This window comes from Suncus etruscus, chromosome 14 (assembly GCF_024139225.1).
Source record: "Suncus etruscus isolate mSunEtr1 chromosome 14, mSunEtr1.pri.cur, whole genome shotgun sequence".
Classification (NCBI taxonomy): domain Eukaryota; kingdom Metazoa; phylum Chordata; class Mammalia; order Eulipotyphla; family Soricidae; genus Suncus; species Suncus etruscus.
In genome coordinates, this window is record NC_064861.1 from 40,100,804 (window position 1) to 40,121,042 (window position 20,239).

The 20,239-nt window shown below is 38.2% G+C and overlaps 2 protein-coding genes across 2 annotated transcripts in view; one reads left to right on the forward strand and one right to left on the reverse strand.

Annotated features, from left to right (window-relative positions):
- The window catches only part of GPT2 (glutamic--pyruvic transaminase 2), a 690,974-nt gene that overhangs the window by 405,184 nt on the left and 265,551 nt on the right, over nucleotides 1-20,239 (forward strand). The window lies entirely within an intron of this gene.
- The window catches only part of MYLK3 (myosin light chain kinase 3), a 55,477-nt gene continuing 46,823 nt past the window's right edge, over nucleotides 11,586-20,239 (reverse strand). Inside the window, exons 12-13 of the mRNA XM_049787394.1 lie at nucleotides 12,542-12,674; nucleotides 11,586-11,653 (exon numbers count right to left, since the gene is read on the reverse strand). Coding sequence (XP_049643351.1) covers nucleotides 11,594-11,653; nucleotides 12,542-12,674 — 193 coding nt within the window. The 3' untranslated portion in view covers nucleotides 11,586-11,593. The remainder of the gene's footprint in view (nucleotides 11,654-12,541; nucleotides 12,675-20,239) is intronic.

The window sequence follows — 20,239 nt, forward strand, 5'->3', positions numbered from 1 at the left end:
AATCTCTGTTGGGTATGTGGTGAGAAAGGAACTCTCACCGACTACTGGGGGGAATGCTGCCTTGTCTAACACTATTAAAACAGTATGGAGGGTTCTGAATAAACTCAAAATTGAGCTGTCAGAGGACCCAGCAAGTCCTCTCTGGGGTATCTTTCCCCAAGACAGAAAAACATTCATCCAAAAGGATGTATGCATACCGTTATTCATTGCAGCACTCAGTACCATAGCTAAGTGTCCTAAACCAGATGAGTGGATCATGAAGATGAAGATGTAGTATATATATAGTATATATATATACTTTAAATATATAAACTTAAAATAGATCTGTTATACCAGCAGGCTGGGTGATAAGAATGGTGGTATGGGATGCACCTGGAGAATATTGTTGGAGGGAGTTCAACACTGGAAATGGGATTGACCCTGATTCGTTGTATGTCTGAAACCCAATTTTGAAGGACTTTGTATCTCACAACGGTTTCATTAAAATTTATTGAAATTTGACTTTATTAAAACTTGACTTGTCACAGTATGCAATGAATTCTAAGGACATTGTATTCTGAAGAAAACAATTTATTCTCTGTTTTGAATCATTATGGTGAAAAAGAAAGGGATAATTATACAACCTATTGTAAAATTGCAGCAAGACAATGTTGGTTTAAATTTGACAATCAAGAAGTTTCAGAAATCACCTCATCTGTGAGATTTCAGCAGCTTATATTCTCTTTTATACTTCAAAGAGACCTGTATCAATGATTACAGCTGTTTAGAATGAGAAGCTTTTCAAATAACTGCTCTTTATAGTGTCTATAATAATTTTCTAATGCTTTTAACCACAGAAACAGGCAGAGAATGTGTTTGGAAGCCATGAACTTCCACTACAGTTCTCAATACAAGAACATTGTAGTATCTTAATTTTAATATGTCTATAAAAACTTTTTAATATTTTTGTTCACAGTGGTTCTTGGATATACAGGTTAGATCTAACTTTGCATTACAGAGCTATATTAGACTCCAGATATAGTGCCCATTATTGACAAATAGTCTATTTTCTATTTGATTATGTCCTAATATGATCTAATGTTTATGTCCACAGACATTATTGGAAAAGGCAACTGCATGCTATAGCATGCTATAGACTTTCTACAGTGCTCATTCATTCAGTATGTTTTTGTAATTTCTTTTCTTTCTTTCTTTTTTGTTTTGTTTTGTTTTTGTTTTTGGGTCACACCTGGCAGTGCTCAGGGGTTACTCCTGGCTATCTTCTCAGAAATAGCTCCTGGCAGGCTGCAGGCACAGGGGACCATATGGGATGCCGGGATTCGAACCAACCACCTTAGGTCTTGGATCGGCTGCTTGCAAGGCAAATGCTGCTGTGCTATCTCTCCGACCCCTGTAATTTATTTTCAATTCAAACTAGTTTACTATTATGTTATAATGCCCACAATTTCAGTTTGGCTTCAGGAAAGGAATTTGGGTGCTCAAGACTCATTAGACTATAATTCATGGTATAGACTCCTTTTACAGTGTTCATTACTGTATTACTTAGTATTTTAGACTTGAAAATTATTGTTTTTAAATCTTTATTTAAGCATCATTATTACAATCATGTTTGTAGTTGAATTTCAGTCATAGAAAAAACATCCTCCTTCAGCAGTGCAAATTTCCATAATCAATGCCCCCAACACCTCTTCCCCCACCCCCTGCCTGTATTCAAGACAGGCATTCCACTTCTCTAATTAACATTGTCATGGTAGTTCTTAGTGTAGTTATTTCTCTAACTGCATTCACCACTCTTTGTGGTGAGCTTCATTTTGTGAGCTGGTCCTTCTGGCTCTCATCTCTATTGTCTCAGCATTATTGCAATAATGTCTTTTCTTTTTTTCCTCATTTCTTCCAGTTTCTCATGTTTCCTGGCATAGAGTTTCTAGTAGTAGTCTCTGATTACCCTATGGATCTCTGTATTTGTAGGGATCTCCCCCTTTTCATTTCTAATTTGGTTTATTAAGTTCTCTCTGTGAGTTTTGCTAGTGGTTTATCAATTTTGTTTATTTTTTTAAAGAACTAACTTTTGCTTTTGTTGATCTTTCGGATTTTTTTTTTTGAGGGGTTACCACTTCATTAAATTCTGCCCTAAGCTTTGTTATTTCCTTCTGCCTACTTATTTTGGGTTCATTTTGCTGAACGTTTTCTAATTTTATAAGCTGTGTCTTTAAGCTATTTATGTAAGTCCCTTCTTTCTTCCTGATGGCTGCTTGCAAAGCTATAAATTTTTCTCTTAGTACCCCTTTTGCCATATTCCATAAGTTCTGATAATTTGTGTCTTCATTGGCATTTGTTTCTGGAAATGTTTTTATTTCCGCTTTGATCCACTGGTTGTTCAGTAGTGAGCTGTTTAATTTTCAGGGGTTAAAGTTTTTCTTCTGTGTCCTTTTGAAGTTCACTTCTAATTTCAGTGCCTTGTGATCTGAGAGGGTAGTCTGCACAATTTCATTCCTCTTGATTTTATGGAGGTGTGTTCTATGGGCCAGAATGTGGTCGATCCTAGAGAATGACCCATGTGCATTGGAGAAGAATGTGTATCCAGTTTTCTGTGGGTGTAGTGCCCTTTATATATATATATCTACTAGTCCACTTTTTCCTTATCTCTTTTCAGAGCTAGTATATTCTATCTCTGTTGGGTTTAAGTCTGATTGAACTATCAAGAGGTGACAGGGCGATGTTGAGGTCTTTCATTATTATTGTGTTACTATTGATGTATTCATTCAGATTTGTCAACAATTGTATTAAATATTTGCTGGTCTGTCATTGTGTGTATATTTTTAGGAGTGTGATTTCCAGTTGTACATACCCCTTGAATATTAGGAAATGCTCATCTTTGTCCCTTATAGCTTTCCTGAGTCTAAAGTTTATGTCATCAGATATTAAGATGGCTAATCCAGTTTTTTTAAGGCAGTTGTTTGCTTGGATTTTTCTCCAACCTTTGATTTTGAGTCTGTGTTTGTTCTGACTATTTGGATGTGTTTCTTTTAGGCATCAGAATGTTGGATTCAGCTTTTCTTTTTTTGGTTCACACCCAGTCATGCTCAGGGGTCACTCCTGACTATGCACTCAAAAATTGCTCCTGGCATTTGGGCCATATGGTACACTGAGAATAGAACCCAAGTCCATCCTGGGTCAGCCACATGTGAGTCATACACTACTGCTGCACTATCACGCCAGCCCTGTATTCAGCTTTTTGATCCATTTTGCCACTCTATGTCTCTTTTTTTGTTTTTTTTTTTGTTTGTTTGTTTTTTTGGTTTTATTTATTTATTTATTTATTTTGGTTTTTGGGTCACACCCGGCGGTGCTCAGGGGTTACTCCTGGCTGTCTGCTCAGAAATAGCTCCTGACAGGCACGGGGGACCATATGGGACACTGGGATTCGAACCAACCACCTTAGGTGCTGGATTGGCTGCTTGCAAGGCAAACGCCGCTGTGCTATCTCTCCGGGCCCATCTCTTAACTGCTGCATTTCACGCACTGACATTGAGAGAGATAATTGTCATGGGATTTAGAGTCATCTTTGTGTAGAAGTTTGTGTGTTTTTCATCCTGTATTGTCTTAAAGTAGACCTTTCAAATTATCTTTAAGGCTGGTTTTGAGTCTGTAATGTTTCTGAACTGCTTTTTGCCCGTGAAACTTTGTATACTTACTTCAAACCTGAAAGTGAGTCTGCCTGGGTGCGGTATTCCAGGCGAAGCATTCATTTCATTGAATTTTGTGACTATATTTTACCACTGCCTTCTGGCTTTGAGAGTTTCTTGTGAGAGGTCTGCTGTAAATCTTAAGGATGCTCCTTTGAATGTAATTTTCCTTTTTAATCTTGCTGCTTTCTATATTCTATCCCTATCTGAGGGATTTGTCATTGTGACAAGATGTGTCTTGGAGTGCTTTTCTTTGGGTCTCTTTTAGCTGGTCCTCGTTAGGCATGCAGAATTGATTGCATGTAGTCTTTAGCCCTAGGAGTTTCTCTGTAATGATGTCCTTGACTTTTGATTTTTCTGGGAATTTTCTTCATGTGTTCTCTTGGACTTCAATGATTCTTATGTTGTTCCTGTTGAATATATCAAAGACTTCTATTGAATTGATTGCATGCAGTCTTTAGCTCTAGGAGTTTCTCTGTAATGATGTCCTTGACTTTTGATTTTTCTGGGAATTTTCTTCATGGGTCTCTCTTGGACTTCAATGATTCTTATGTTGTTTCTGTTGAATATATCAAAGACTTCTATTTTCATCTGTTCACATTCTTTGAGTATTTTCCATTGTTGGTAATTTGTTTATTTTAATTTTAATTTTTTATTTAATTTTTTATATTTTTATTTAAGTAACATGATTATAGTTGGTTACAGCAGTGGTCCTCAAACTATGGCCCGTGGGCCACATATTGTATTTGTATCTGTTTTGTTTCTTCATTGCAAAATAAGATATATGCAGTGTGCATAAGAATTCGTTCATAAGTTTTGTTTTTACTATAGTCAAACCCTCCAATGGTCTGAGGGACAGTGAACTGGCCCCCTGTTTAAAAAGTTTGAGGACCCCTGGGTTACAGTCACAAACAGAACACCCCCCTTCACCAGTGGAACATTCCCCCTCCCAATGCCCCCTCTCCCGTCCCCTGCCTGTATTCGAAACAGGCATTCTACTACAGTTATTTATTTTTAAGTTCAGTAAATTGTTTTTTTTTTTTTCTTAAAGAATAAGGGTTAAAGAAAAAATAGTAAAAGTGTGACAGTGGCAATCGCCGTTGTTTGCATAGGCCCAGAAAAATATGGGGAAAACAGAAAAAAATCCTTGGCCTGATTACAAGAAGGCCTCACCCACGAGGTTTATTGGCATAAGACCAACTTTGGGCTCCAGGCATACCAGTCTGTTTAACCTGAGTCATTGTCCGTCATCCCGGTGTAACTTTTCACACTTATCTGTTGTTGGTATCAGGTTCCTGTATTTAAAGATTCTGGATTCTATGCATTTCTTTCATCGAAGTCAGGCTGATGCGGAGCGATCTGCCCTGCAAGCAGGCTGTTACTGAGTCGTCTGGGTATTGAAAGCACTCTTTGGAGTAAGTCAATGTCAGAGCAGTAGTAGGTCTTTCCTGGTAGAGGTTTGGATCCTGGTAATGTTATAGACAATTGTGGTTGTTTCCATAGATGGTATCTATTGTTCAGGTGTGTATGGGCGATGCCCATTCTTCTGAGGCCTAAGCCAAATCATTATGCCAATGTTCAGGGTATAAGGCATAACTGCATTACCAAATTTGTGTTCCCATCTCTATTAGATAAGAACTTGTTTGCATATGTATTATTTTCCCATTTTAATGTGCTTATGCAAAATAGAAACAATGCCACAAGATATTGTTGGTGCATCTGGGGGCTGACGAATAGAGTCCAACATTCCCCGTAACTTGGTTCAAACATGCATTCTATACAAAGATACTCTTCTACCAGTATTGCTTATAAAACAGATCTCATAGGGGGAAAAGCAAACAATCAAATAACAAAACCAGTGGACAAAATTGTCACTGTATGAGAATATTCAAAAAGAGTTATAGATGTTAAGGGAATACATCTGAGATGTTCAAAGGAGATACACGTGTCCCTTTTATGTTTTAGAAATAGTTAAGAGGGAGGGTGTTGTTTCTGAGACACCACTTTGGTCTGTGATTCCAAGGAAGAATCAACAATTGAGGACATCATTACAGAGAAATACCCAGAGATAAATAAAAACTACCTTAAAACTCTAACTCTTTCCATAAAGGTTGAACTAGACGGCATTCCCACCAGCAGTGGATAAGAGTTCCTTTCTCTCCACATCCCCGCCAACACTGTTTATTCTGATTCTTTGTGATGTGTGCCATTCTCTGTGGTGTGAGGTGGACACAAGGGAATGGATATATATATATCTTGTTCATGGAGTGAGAGGTTTAACATAATTTAATTGGCAACACTCCCCAAAGCATTGTACAAGTTGAATGCAATTTTTTAAAATATACCCAGGACATTCCTCAAAGAAGAGGATCAAACACTACTGAAATTTATTTAAAGTAATAAACATTCACAAATAGCTAAAGCAACCCTCAGGAAAAAGAAGATGAGAGGCATCCCTTTCTTGTAGTCTTTAAAACAGCATGGTATTGGAATAAGGAAATACCTAAAGATCAATAGAATAGACTTGTGTATTCAAAGAATGGCGCCCAGACATATGATCAACTAATCTTTGATAAAGAGGTAAAAATATAAAATGGAGCAAGGAAATTCTCTTCAACAAGAGTTTTTAGAACAACTAGTTGTTCACATGCAAAAAAAAGCAAACTCAGGCCTCTATCAAACACCAGGCTCAAAGGTCAAATGAAAATAAAGTCCTTGATATTGGACTTGAAGCTAAAGGTATATAAAATAAAATGTAGACAAAACATTCTATCACATTAAGATTAAAGACATATTCAAAGAGGAATCACCTCTTTGCAACCAGTGGAAGCAGAGATAAACAGATGAGACTATTAAACTCAGAAGCTTCTGCACCTCAAAGTACATGGTGATGAGAATGCAAAGGCCATCCACAGTATAGGAGAAAAGATTTACCCTATTCCCATCAGATATGGGGCAAATATATAAAATATACAAGGTGCTGACAGAACTAAACAAGACAAAACATCTAACCCAATTAAAAATAAAGAGAAGAAATGAACAGACATTTTCTCAAGGAAGAAATACAGACTATAACTCTCACTACTGGTGGAATGCTGTCTCGTCCAGTCTTTCTGGAAAACAATATGAATATTCTTTTTAAAAAATCTTCATAAGGTATTTCTATGGGATTGATGAAGTCTTTCTAAACTTAGAAGGTCATTTGAGTCTGAATAAAGAAGCACATGTTCCTGAAACTTAAGAAAAATGTGTTACGAAAAATTTCAATGAAGAATTGGGAAAGAGAAAATTAAACCATTGGAGATAGTAGACAGCTTTTCATCTGAAAGAAGATCCACATTCTTGTAGTGTACTTGTTTTACCTCACTAAAAATTTGGCTTAACTTTGTGTCTAATAGTAGGGTTCATAAGAGTACAGACAAAAAATTTTCCACAGAAGATTGTTATGTGCTCCTTCCTTCTATAAAGATTAATTATAGTTTCACAATTGTGTATGTTTTGCCAATAATTACAATAAACATTGAATTTATTCTTGGAACGTAATTACTATTTGGCATAGGCTTATGATGATGTGTCTTTTAAAAAAATGTATTACATCGTGGTTTACAAAGTTGTTTATAAAACACTTTGACCCCAGAGTGTTAGTGTATCTTTAAGGGGGACTACTGTATAAATGGTAACGCATCTCTAAGGGGTGATGACATCCCCTGTAATGTCCAATGGACTAGGACACGCCCCTGTAACAGTCCCCAGACAGAACGGGCCTAATACACAGTACAATCAGCACCACTCTGATACACCGTTTAATGCTTTCTCTTTCTCTTTCCCTCTGCATGAGATGTAACTGTTCTACCCCAAAGTACATGCCTGCTTGCCCTACTCTCTCAATAGAGACAAAGATATCTCGATTGCTCTCTCTCCCCTGGGAAAACCTCAGGTAATGCATTAAATAAAAGGCAACAATTTTTCCTCTCTTTCCCTCTCCTCCCTTTCTTTGTCCTTCCCCACCCCCTCTCCTCCCTCTTGTTTGCCCTCCCCTTCCTCTTTCCTCTCCTCCTGTCCTTTCCCCTCCTCTTCCCTCTTTCCTCTCCCCTCTTCTCCATTCCTCTTCTCTCCCTTCCCTTCTCTCTCTTCTCTCCTCCCATTCCCTCTTCTACTCTACCCTCCTCTACCTCTCTCCCTCTTTCTCTCACGCTTATGTTACATTTTTGGGTCTTTACACCAGAGTTTTCAGCTCCCAAACTGTCATACCTGGAGTTTTTGCCAGGTGTCTCTGCAGAGATTATGTTCCTTAAGAGAAAAAATTGGAGACTTCAGCAGTCTACATACCCAACCTCTCCCATTTCACCAAGCCCAGCTCCACATCTTCTGAACCACATGGCCACACAGTAGCTTTTCATCAATCCCTAGTATCACATATGGTCACAAGCCGTGCCAAAGTGATCAATGAACACAGAGCCAAAAATAAGCCCTGAGCATGGCTCACTGTCATCCCCAAACCAAAACAATCAAGGAACATAGTAAGGGAATAAAAGATGGCCAAAATCACAGGAACTGAAGGTTTTATGTACAGAAATGAGCTAAATAGGCAGGGAAGAAATGTGGGAGTAATTCTGGGGCTCACTGGTTGGCTGGTTTCCCAGGAGTTGACAGCTGCCTCCTGCAGTTTATGGTATTCACCATGCTCACTTTTGTGCTGACCTTGGAATGGACAAGCCAGCAGAAAGGAGTGATGCAAAAGAAACCAGAATCATGAGAGAATGTGTATTTTGATCAGGGGATGTTGAGCTGTAGCCTCTTGGAACTTACTGAGCCAGCCAAACTTTTATCTCTCTGCCATGCTCCCTGCCACTTTTATTATCCAGAGTTTTATAAAAATTCGCCTGAGGGTCAGGGTTGACATAATTAAGGGTACTTGTGCTAATTATTGCAGAAAACTGAAAGTAAAAAAGTGATTCATCAGGTGTATGACAACAGGGTCATTAGAGGGGTCCTTGGAATACTGGTAGAAACAGGCTCTCTGTTGATGACCAGAGTATACATAAAAAGTGTAATTAACAATATTTTAAATAATGTACTAAAATTAAAATTGTAAGAAAAAAAAGGTGAATTCTATTTTTCTGACCCCCTTGCCAATCTGACATGAGGAAGAAATGGGGTCTGACTCTATATTTTCTCTGCCCAGCTGTCTCCAGTGACTGTTCATTTAAATGGAAAAATTTCATTAGAAGTAATTGATGTCAGCACAGTTACACATAAAAAAATTTGAGCTAAGTATATACTCAAACAAAGTAGAGAAGCAAAAATATGCAGAAAATTAAAGCTTCATAAAATTAACTGAAGTGAGGCTACAATTCACTTCTCATTTATGGGTCTGGCCTAAACAAACTGTAAAATATGGAGAAAGATTCTTTCCAATTTTACATTGTTAATATAGAAACTACGTCTTTTAAGCACTTAATTATAATTAAGGCAACCTTATTACTGAATTTCTAGGGATTTTGGTTTTGAAGCCACAGTGCTGTGCTTGCAGATTACTCCTGGATCTGTGTTCACGAATCACTTTTTGGTAAGGCATGGAAACAATATATGCTGCAGGAATTAAACCAGGCTTGACTGTGTACATACAAGTCAAGCACCCTATGCATTGATTGGGTATCAGCCTGGACTGAACTACCTGGGAGGTATCAGTGGCATTATTTTCTACTCCCTATTTTTTATTTTTATTAAATGTAGTGACCCCTGATGGTGCTCAGTGGTGCAGGGGATATAGGATGCTGGAAATCAATATCATAATTTAAATGCTAACTACATAGTAAACTTTATATACATTATATTTTAATAAAATTATGAAAATTAATTTCTCCAGGATATTTTATAATTTTTGAACATGTATATGGATTATCAGAAATATCCTGATCATATAACAAAAATTCACAATATTCCTCAAGAATCACTACTTAAAGATGATTTCTGGAGACTGTTCTAAAAGCACTTTTCAGGGAGTCAATTGATGCTGAAAAACAAAGCATTTTACCAAATCACTACTTCCATGAAAAAGAAGATTTCTAGCAACCATTTTTGATAATGGGCAATCATTAACTAGCCATTTCAAAGCAGTCCTTGGCTATCACTTAAATCTTAGATTCTTGACAAGGGTTCATTTTACAAGAAAATATTAGCACTTAAAATATGCACAGGATTAGTCTCTTCATTGTCTCTCTGTCCTGTCCTCTGCTTAAAAAATAGAAAAGACTATTCTGAAGTAAAAATCCTAAGAAATTTTGAAATTATTGCATAACTTTTTAAAAAAAGTTAGGGGGCCAGAGAGATAGCATGAAGGTAGGGTGTTTGCCTTGCATGCAGAAGGATGGTGGTTTGAATCCTGGCATCCCATATGGTCCCCTGAGCCTGCCAGGAGTGATTTCTGAGTGTAGAGCCAGGAGTAACCCCTGAGTGCTGCTGGGTGTGGACCCCCCCCAAAAAAAAAAAACAAAACTAAAAGAGTCTGGAACATGGCTCAGCGATACAGTACTTGACTTGAAGTAATACACTGACAAGAAAAACAAACGAAATTAACAGTTTTAATTTTATTGATTATATAAATTTTAATTATAATCGAAATTAAAACTTGATCTTGGGCCAGAGCAGTAAGTAGGGCATTTGCCTTGCATGCTTCTGATCTGAGTTCCATCTTTAGCAGTTCTTTTTCATTTCCTTACATATTTGAGGGATAATGTCATTGAACCACACCTGGCAATGCTCAGTGTTTACTCCTAGCTCTGTGTACTGTGTTCATGTTGGGTGGTGCTTCAGGGTAACCTATGTGGTCTAATTGGGGTCTGCTATGTGCAAAGGAAGCAACATTTCTCCTGTACTCGCTGGCCCTCACATTCCTACATATTTTACTTAGCATAATTACTCAAGATCCGTCCATTTTTATTTTTCATCTTTTAATAGATTTTATCTTTTTAACAGCATGATAGTGTTCCATTGAGTGAGTACACACCAGTTTTTCAGCTAATCTGTGTATCAGTGTATCAGGCATTAGAATTAATTCTATATTCTGGTATCATGAATCCTACTGCGATGAACACAAGAGCAGTAAACACAGGAGTTTTTCGAATTAGTGTTTTCATGAAGGATTTTACATAATAAAGCATTCTTTACTAATCATTTTAAAAGTCAATTAAAATTTGAAAGTAGAATATCCTTAATAAAGTAGTAGAACAGTTCTCCTTTATTGTCTCATAATGTATCATTTCCATGTTTTCTCTCAGAAAAGTAAATTTGACTACATTCATACCTTTCACATATTGCATTCCAGATTTTCTAAACCATGGATTCATTACTGAAGAGGGAATGTGAGTTGGGAAGCCACCAATGGCAGGACAAGATAAAAGTCAGAGAAGGGAGAGAGCAAATAGAGTTTAAATAAAGCAAGTTAGATTCTTGAATGGGTGCACAAGAATACAAGTTTGAAGGTTGCTTAAATTTACATTGCTTTACATTTGAGTAGGGTGGTACAAAAATGCTAACACACACTTGAGCAAACCAAATTATACCCCTTTATCTACTGAGGTATTTAATCAGCATAAATTTAGAATTTAAATGTGATGTATGCAAAGGAAAGGTCTTCCTGTCTACATAGGGTATGCCTATACATATCACTGAAAGTGGTATACTTTAAAATTAAATACAGTATTTAAAACTTATAAGGTAGGAAATAAATCATGTTACTTTCTCTGCAACTGTTTTTTTTTTTTCATTCAAAAGAGAGCAACAGCCATAACAGTTTGTAAAATAATTGCAATCAATATTAGCAGAAGATAACATTATAAGACACAAGTCATCTCTTCACTACTGGTCTCAGTAATTTCTAAATCTATGAACAGCAGTGTTGAATATTAGGGAGAAGTTGGAAATTTCCTTAATCTGTTGGCAGCAGTCACCACGTAGAAATGTTTCTTGAGATAAAGAGAAAAAAAGAAGGGGAAACAGTATATTTTAATACCATTGTTTTAAGAAGAAACAATAAAAGAACACAATCAAGTTTAACTATCTAGAAGTGATTCAAATTGATATGTTGACAGAAAAAAGATTCTGCAAGATTATAGTGGTACAGTCACATAATATTCAGGGACATGTTTGGAACAACTTATAGTGAGTTATGCTATCTAAAATGATACCTTTCAAATTTGGGTTTAAGAATTACTTGGGGCTCATTAAATTAAATTGTTGTAATATAAAAGCATTTTTTCAATGAAACCAAATTATAAAATAGAAAGTGTCAATGTACACAGCATTCACACTATTGTACATGTGCAAAATTTCTGCACAAGTACATATCCAAGTCTCTTATAAACAACCTCTTTAGGTAAAAGGTTTTTGTCCCGTGAGTGAATATTTAAGTCAATATCAAAATATTAGAAAGCTACTCTTAGGGCCACAATTATTTTAAAGATAGGTAGTGCCTATCTTTGATAGTGTCAAGTATAGGGCATTTGCCTTGTATGAAGCTAACCCAGACTCATCTCAATTCACAGAACTCCATATGGCCCCATAGACACTTCCAAGAGTAATTTGAGCACAGAGCTAGGAGTAAGCCCTGAGCATTGGTGAGCATGGCCCTGAAACAAACAAGATATATTTTCCCTAAATATCTCTTGATTAGGATCAAATTGAAATGGAAACTTTAGACACAATTCTTTCCAAAGATATGTCACGAAGACAAAAGCCACCTTTGCTGAAAAGTTCCCGATTAGGCTCACGTCTTTCTCCCATATACCAAGATAAGAAGACCAAGAAGAAGAAAAAAAAAAAAAAAAGAAAAAAAAAAAAACAAAACCAATTACCTTCCATTTCCTCTGAGCCATGTATTTCTGAAGTAATAATTGAGATTTGAGACAAATTTTAGATTTTGAGGCTTTGGCAGGCAAATTATTCAGCCACTCATGCTTCAGGCACTGTGTGGCACTCATTCTGCAGCTGTGAAATCAAACATTAGTTGAGACTCTTAGAAGAGGTTGGCTTTTCCGGCTGTCCAAAAATGTGTTCAGTTGGTAAAATGCCAGTGGAACAGATTAATCACTTGTTGGGAACTGACTTGTTTGAGGACATTTTGCTGTTCTCTCTGCCATAGCCCAGCTTTTCACCTAAAAGCTATATGCAGTCTTGCTGTAAAATTTTGAGCTAAGAGAAAAGAATGTGTAGCTGCAGGACATAATTTAGCTCTAAGCCCGGAGGAGAGTAAAAGCTGCCTGGTACAGTTATCAGAAACTAGGCCTCACTCCTTAAGACCACATTCCGGAGTGAACTAGGCTGTTATCAATAAGTGTATGCTACATTGTCTGTTCATGATCACTGAGGCAAGCACATCTTGCACCACCTCCTGATAGTAAGCAATTAGGAATGCAGCTGGAAGGTCACTAGAAATTTCCATGGAAACAGCACGTTCATCATAGCTTGAAGGTCATCCAGCCCCTAGCCCACTGCCCACTTCCTTATGAGCCTTCGCGCCAAAAGTATGACTGACATCACCTTTGTACTGCCCCCTTCTCCTTCACTATTTAAGAAGGAACTGTAGCCAATAAAGACACCCTTGAACAGTGAGACGCTGCCTTGGGTCTTTATTATTAACCTCTCTCAGATTTTTTACAGTGTGGTTGTGCTTCTACTCAGCAAAATAGAAGTGCGGTCGTCTGAGAAGCCTTTCCAGCTAATTCCTGCTGGCCGGGCCCCCCTGGGGGGCTTCTGGACCCTGCATTTTGGCGCCCAACGTGGGGCTCGAAGATCACCGCCACACTCCGAACGACTACAGGTCGGCGAGTCTAGAGCTCCTTCGTAAATCGCGGAAATTACCTCATCAGGGTAAGCGTTGAAACGAGTTAGCCTTAATCAAATATTTAAACTGCAGTTTTTCCAGTCGTTCCGATCGCCGCCCCTGATTGGCTTTTGGGGCTTAACCCATAGGATACGCTACCATGGGTAATTCTTTGAGTACTGAACTTAAATTCATTAAATATATACAGTCTGAGTTGAAAGCCAGACATATAGAGGTTACCAAAAAAGATATTTGTAATTTCTTAATATTTGTTCATGATGTTTGCCAAAAATCTAGTGTTCCTGGGCTCCCTCTCGCTCTAACTCTGTCTCTCAGTTTCCTTCCTCTTCTGACCCTTCATCTTTACTTCTGCCGCTGCACCCTCTGTGCAAAATCCTAAACAGCCCTTCACTTCCCTAGCTTCAGCTCCGTCCCTGTTCCACCAACTCCCCTCCTTAACCAGCAATTGCAACAATACAAAGCCTTTAATTGGAAAAGCCTCACAGCTGTTTCAAGCCGTGTGACCCCAGCCCCTTACACGCTCTCCTGATTGAAATCTATTGGGGGCGGCGCTGTCTCCCCCGCTGAAAAGCTGAACTCTTGCAAAGTTAACTTTTTCTCCGCAGTAAAATCTTTCCTTCCAGCAAGCAAGCACAGATTCTAATCTCTGAGCTCATCGCTGGCTTCACCTTAAAGGGACAGCGCCCATTTTCCAAATCCCAGCTTAAACCCGGTTCCACACGTGGCAACAAACTTTTGCTACTCCCCCCCCCCCTCTTGGCCATGCGGCAGCTTCAGCAAAATTCAGCGAGCAGGGCGAAAACCTCCCATCCCTTACTATACAAATGCCTATCTTCCCTCAGGCTTTTATAATTGTCTCTCTGGTGCTACAACTGTTCCCTTTTCCTGAGTTGGGATGCCTAAGTTGAAATGTTTTTCTAAGTATAAAGGCCACAGTTGGTAAAATTAAAAAGTCTTAAATGTGTTACAAAATGTCATAATAAGTTTAACCTACGCAAAGGTGACGTACCTGTTTTTAAAACTAAGTTTCTATGTAGCTAAAATGCAAAAAAAAAAAAAAAAAAAAAAAAAAAAAAAGCCCGCCGTTTTTTTTTTTTTCTCTCTTCCCTGCGCTGTAAGCTCGGCCTCTAAGCTTTTAAAGGCGCAGTGTACATTTTCCAAACCCTAGCTTGTCAGCAGCTCTGTGCCTGAGTCACTCTCCAAAGTCAGTGTCACAGCAACAGGAAAATAACAGCAATAAACACCCTTGTTCATGCCTCTCAAAAATTTTAAAGTAAGGTCATAATTCTGTTACTTGTAATAACAAATTATCAGTAAACAAAAAACCTTTTCGTGCTTTAAAACTTAAACAAACACACAAATATTAAAATTTAAGTCTTTTTTAAAATTATTTTTAATCTTAAAAGTATATGAAGTTTGTAAAATAGTTCATGTCATGGGCATTTTTTAGTAGCTTAGGCTCCTTAATCTGCATTTAAATATTTCTTATATTTTGTCTTTTTAATTGCTCTTTCCTTCCCATGTTTGCCATTCAAATCTAATAGTTAAATAACATTTTGTAACATTTTTAACTTTGTTTTTAAGAACCTCTGCATTGGGAAAAAAAAGCAAAACTCCTTTGTTAAAATTACTGCACATGTTTAGAAAGTTAATTTTTTAAGAACTAAAATAATACAAGTGAGCAAAATAAGTTGGTCAGCTTTCCTTAACAATAATGTGTAAACATTCCAAAACTCAGGCCCGGAGAGATAGCACAGTGGCGTTTGCCTTGCAAGCAGCCGATCCAGGACCAAAGGTGGTTGGTTTGAATCCCGGTGTCCCATATGGTCCCCTGTGCCTGCCAGGAGCTATTTCTGAGCAGACAGCCAGGAGTAGCCCCTGAGCACTGCCGGGTGTGACCCAAAAACCAAAAAAAAAAAAAAAAAAAAAAAAAAAACATTCCAAAACTCTAAGCTAAGCCTAAGCTCTTTTGAATGCATATAAATATAGCAAAATAGCATTGCCATTTGAAAAACTTAAACCAAATAATCTAAACCTTAAAAGTGGTTAGGCAGTTCAAATAGTAGCATAAAAGCCATTTCAATAAAAAAAACAATATAATAACTAGTTAAATAAATTTGTTCATAAATTATTGTTCATAAACTTAAACCTTAAGTAGCTTTATTTCTTTTCTTAATTTCAAGCTTAATTTTAAACTCAAAGGTAAGTACAAATAATTTTGCATTTTCCAAGTTTAATCTTAAGTTGTCTCTGTTCATGTTGTGGTTAGCCCTTTTTAAAATAATATTGTTAATTAGTATCATAAAAGTAACTAAATTTTATAAGCAAATTAACAAGTATTAAAAATAATTTTGGTCTTAAGATCTAGGTGTGTAAATGCATCAAATGTCTTTAACTATATTTTATAATGTCTAAACATTTTGTCAATTTGGTATCTAATATTTTTTACAAATTATTCACTTTAAGTCTTCAAAGTAAAAACAGTTGTTTTTTAAAGTCAGTTTTTTATACCTTTAATAATCATAGTTCATGCTCTTGTGTTTAATCATAAAATTTTAACACTTTATTACAGCTGTCTTACTGTTCTACTGTAAAACCAATTTATAACAAACCTGTTCATTTTCAGCACATACTATCATACTTCAGAGTGAAAACTTCTTCTACAGTGCTCCTCTAACCATTTCACTTAACAAAATTTTTTAACTGCTTACATTTTACTTCATGTTTTAAACTTCAAATTAAAATTGTTTTAAAAATGTTTTGTGTTAAAACTAAACCTTAAAATTTATTTTCAGCAGTTCCACTCCAGCTACATTAACAATTTTTTACAAACATGCCGGCTAAATATTTAAAAGCGCTTGTCAATTTTTCCAATGCAAATTTTGAATAAGTCCTCTTGTCTGTTCATGTGTGTGTGTTATGCGTGAAAGTGGCCACAATGTTGTGTTTCGTGTTTGTTCTGTCTGTCTATTTGTTATTTTTGCATTTCATATAAATACAATTTTTAAAGCCTTATCCATTTTTGAAATTTCAATTAATTTTTTTTTAACCTGGCTTAGTCTGGTCATCTAACAAACTGTGAAATCCTGCTAAAAAATTCTGTGCTAAGCTAGCTTTGTTCTATCAGCATGGCAAAAAAGGTAGGGGATGGTAAACCCCAAAAATTTCTCAAATGGCCATCAGGAATAACTTTTTCCTGGAGAATTTCTGGACTTTGCAATCCCCAGTTTTTCTGCTGTGTGTAGTTAAGGCCAATACTATAAGGCCAAATGTGGCTAGAAAAAGAAGCATCTAGCTTTAAAATAATAACTAAGAAGTTTAAAAAAAAATCATTTAAGTTCAGTTTAAAGGCTTTTGAACAATTGGCTATCATTAATTATAAGATTTTTTAAAAGTGCTAAAGTCTGGCAAAAGTCAGAAGGCATTCCTGTGGCATTCAAAAATAATCATTTTACCTCCTGCCAAGTTGTTTTCTTATAGACCTCCTACAGCTTCCTGCAGTCCTGTCCTCATTCACTTCAAAAAAGCCTGCCACCCCACCTGCTAGCTGCCATTACTGCGAACCTGTTTCTAACTGACTCTGCCTAAAGAAAATGCTGAAATTGGTACTCTGCCTGGCTGTCCTTGATGCCCACTGCCACCAACCACCCCCTTCGCACCAAGGCTTCATTAATTTGTTTGCTCTACTTGACTCTCCCTTGCAAGACGATGACAACACCTCTGGTTCCTTCCCTTCCCCTTTTATGGTGCCGGATACATAGCCAACCCCCTCCCACTCATCCCCTGACCCATCCTGGAAGTAGCCCTTTGTGCCCTCGCCATGGGTGCTGAGGAAAAGTGAGCCACCCCCAATCAATTTTTGCCACAACCTGGCCCATTCACCCATTCCCCAGAACACACTGGCTATGTCAGCTCAACCTCTCCCATGCCCTGAGCTCTTCAGGACTCTGCCTGCTTCCCCACCCTTCCAGCCCACGCGGTCTTCCGGACCCCCCTCCTCTTCTCAGCTCATCCTTGTCATGATCAACGCTTCCGCCCTCCGCCCAGATGCAAACGCCTTCGGTACCTGCTATTCACCCACCTCAAACCTCATCCTACAGCTGGTCAACGCCTCCACCATCACCGACCCTGCCTGCTTTGGCAACCTCCTGCCTGTCTCTAACCCCTTCGCTCTGCGGTCCAGCCCCAAGCCTCACTTCAGCATCACCTTCAAACAGGTGGTGAAACTTGAACTTTGCCTTTTGGTACCCAATATGATTCCCCCTATTGAAAATTGTAATCAAATTCTTGTCATTAATTCCTCCTTTTAGTTCATAATTGCCCCCAATTTAACGTTTCTTGCCTGTTTCACTGGTTTATCTCCCCCATTGTTTCACATTTGTTTTTTCAGTCCTAAAACTACTGTGTTTTCATTGTTTTAATGCCTAACTTACCTGTCAAACCTGCTCTCACCCTAGCCTTAATCATAGGCCTGGGTGCTACCGCTGTAAGCACAATAATTTATTCATTGGTTCATACTCTAAAATCTGTCAATGCCTTAAGTATAACTGTTGTTAATAATGTTTACAAACTTAAACTAAGTTTACAACACTTAAAGCACATTGTTAAATCCCTAGCAAAGATAGTGCAGCAAAACCACCATGCTTTAATTTGGTTTCCTTTTTTTTGAAGAAAGGGGGAGTCTGTGTAGCCCTTAAGGAACAATGTTGTATTTTTAAAGACAAAACAGGTTTAGTTAGAGATAGCGTTCAACATATTGGTGATGGTATAAAAGATTTTGAAAAACATTTCGATGAAGAACAAGGTTGGTACCAGGATTGGTTTTTCTCTTCCCCTTGGTTCCACACAATCTTGTCCACTATTTTGGGCCCTCTTATTAGCCTCATGCTGCTCTTTTCTCTTGGCCCATGGATTTTCCGCAAAATTACTGCCTTTATTAAAAACCAGGTAGATGAAAAGGCAAAAACCTCTATTCAGGTTAACTACCAGCGTCTAACCCCGCGTGACTCCTGTGAAAACTTGGCTTTAGTCACCAAGCCGCCTTTCCAGCCACTAAATTTCCAGGAGATAGAGCGCATAGCTAACAGACGGAGCTTGCTCCGGCACTTGTGCTCTCGGCTGTGGAGACACCTACGACGGGATTAGCAAGGTCCCAGTTAGGGCACGGCCCTAAAAGGCTACAACGCATAATTCGGATCTCTGCGCGCACCCACGGCGCTTGTAGCCACCTGTTAAATGCGGCTTTGGCCGTGTCCGACCTGGTCAAACCTTGTATGCCTAAGACACGGTTCTTCCACCCGCTCACGACTTTCCTTCTTTTATTAGAAGAGAAAGGGGGAGATGTTGGGAACTGACTTGTTTGAGGACATTTTGCTGTTCTCTCTGCCATAGCCCAGCTTTTCACCTAAAAGCTATATGCAGTCTTGCTGTAAAATTTTGAGCTAAGAGAAAAGAATGTGTAGCTGCAGGACATAATTTAGCTCTAAGCCCGGAGGAGAGTAAAAGCTGCCTGGTACAGTTATCAGAAACTAGGCCTCACTCCTTAAGACCACATTCCGGAGTGAACTAGGCTGTTATCAATAAGTGTATGCTACATTGTCTGTTCATGATCACTGAGGCAAGCACATCTTGCACCACCTCCTGATAGTAAGCAATTAGGAATGCAGCTGGAAGGTCACTAGAAATTTCCATGGAAACAGCACGTTCATCATAGCTTGAAGGTCATCCAGCCCCTAGCCCACTGCCCACTTCCTTATGAGCCTTCGCGCCAAAAGTATGACTGACATCACCTTTGTACTGCCCCCTTCTCCTTCACTATTTAAGAAGGAACTGTAGCCAATAAAGACACCCTTGAACAGTGAGACGCTGCCTTGGGTCTTTATTATTAACCTCTCTCAGATTTTTTACAGTGTGGTTGTGCTTCTACTCAGCAAAATAGAAGTGCGGTCGTCTGAGAAGCCTTTCCAGCTAATTCCTGCTGGCCGGGCCCCCCTGGGGGGCTTCTGGACCCTGCAATCACTTAGGTAGATTCATTCCCCACACTAAAAAGGGAGCTCCCCATGTTTAAAATTCCCCTCCTTAAAAGTACAAGAATGTCATCAGCAAATGTTCTGTGCCCTCTACTTAGGGAACATATTCCAGTGATTAATCACTACCTCCCAGAAAGAGCCAGAGATTTGGGGTAGCATTGGGGTAGCATTTGGGGTAGATTTGGGGTAGATGGAGGCTAGCTGTACCTGGAATTGCTCATAAGGAGTAAAAGAACATAAGATTTTAAAAGTCATTTCTCTTTCCAGAAAATAATGTCAACTTGTTTATCTAAATTAGGAGTAGTTTTCCTTTCACATAACTTCACAATAAAAAAGAAACAAAACCCACAATAAGCTGTTTTAGCAATCAGATTTGAGTTGAGGTTCACCCAGGGTCATTTGCAGTTATTCCCATATATATTCCATATATATTTATAGCTAACAACAATTTGGAAATAGGGCAACTTTGTAACTATGGTTCTGTCTAAAACTCAATGTAGATTTTACATACATAGTTGTTAATTACTTTATCCCTTTTCTTGCCTCCTTTTTCACTCCAAAGAAATAGTAGAGTAGGGGCCGGGCGGTGGCGCTAAAGGTAAGGTGCCTGCCTTGCCTGCGCTAGCCTTGGACGGACCGAGGTTCGATCCCCCAGTGTCCCATATGGTCCCCCAAGCCAG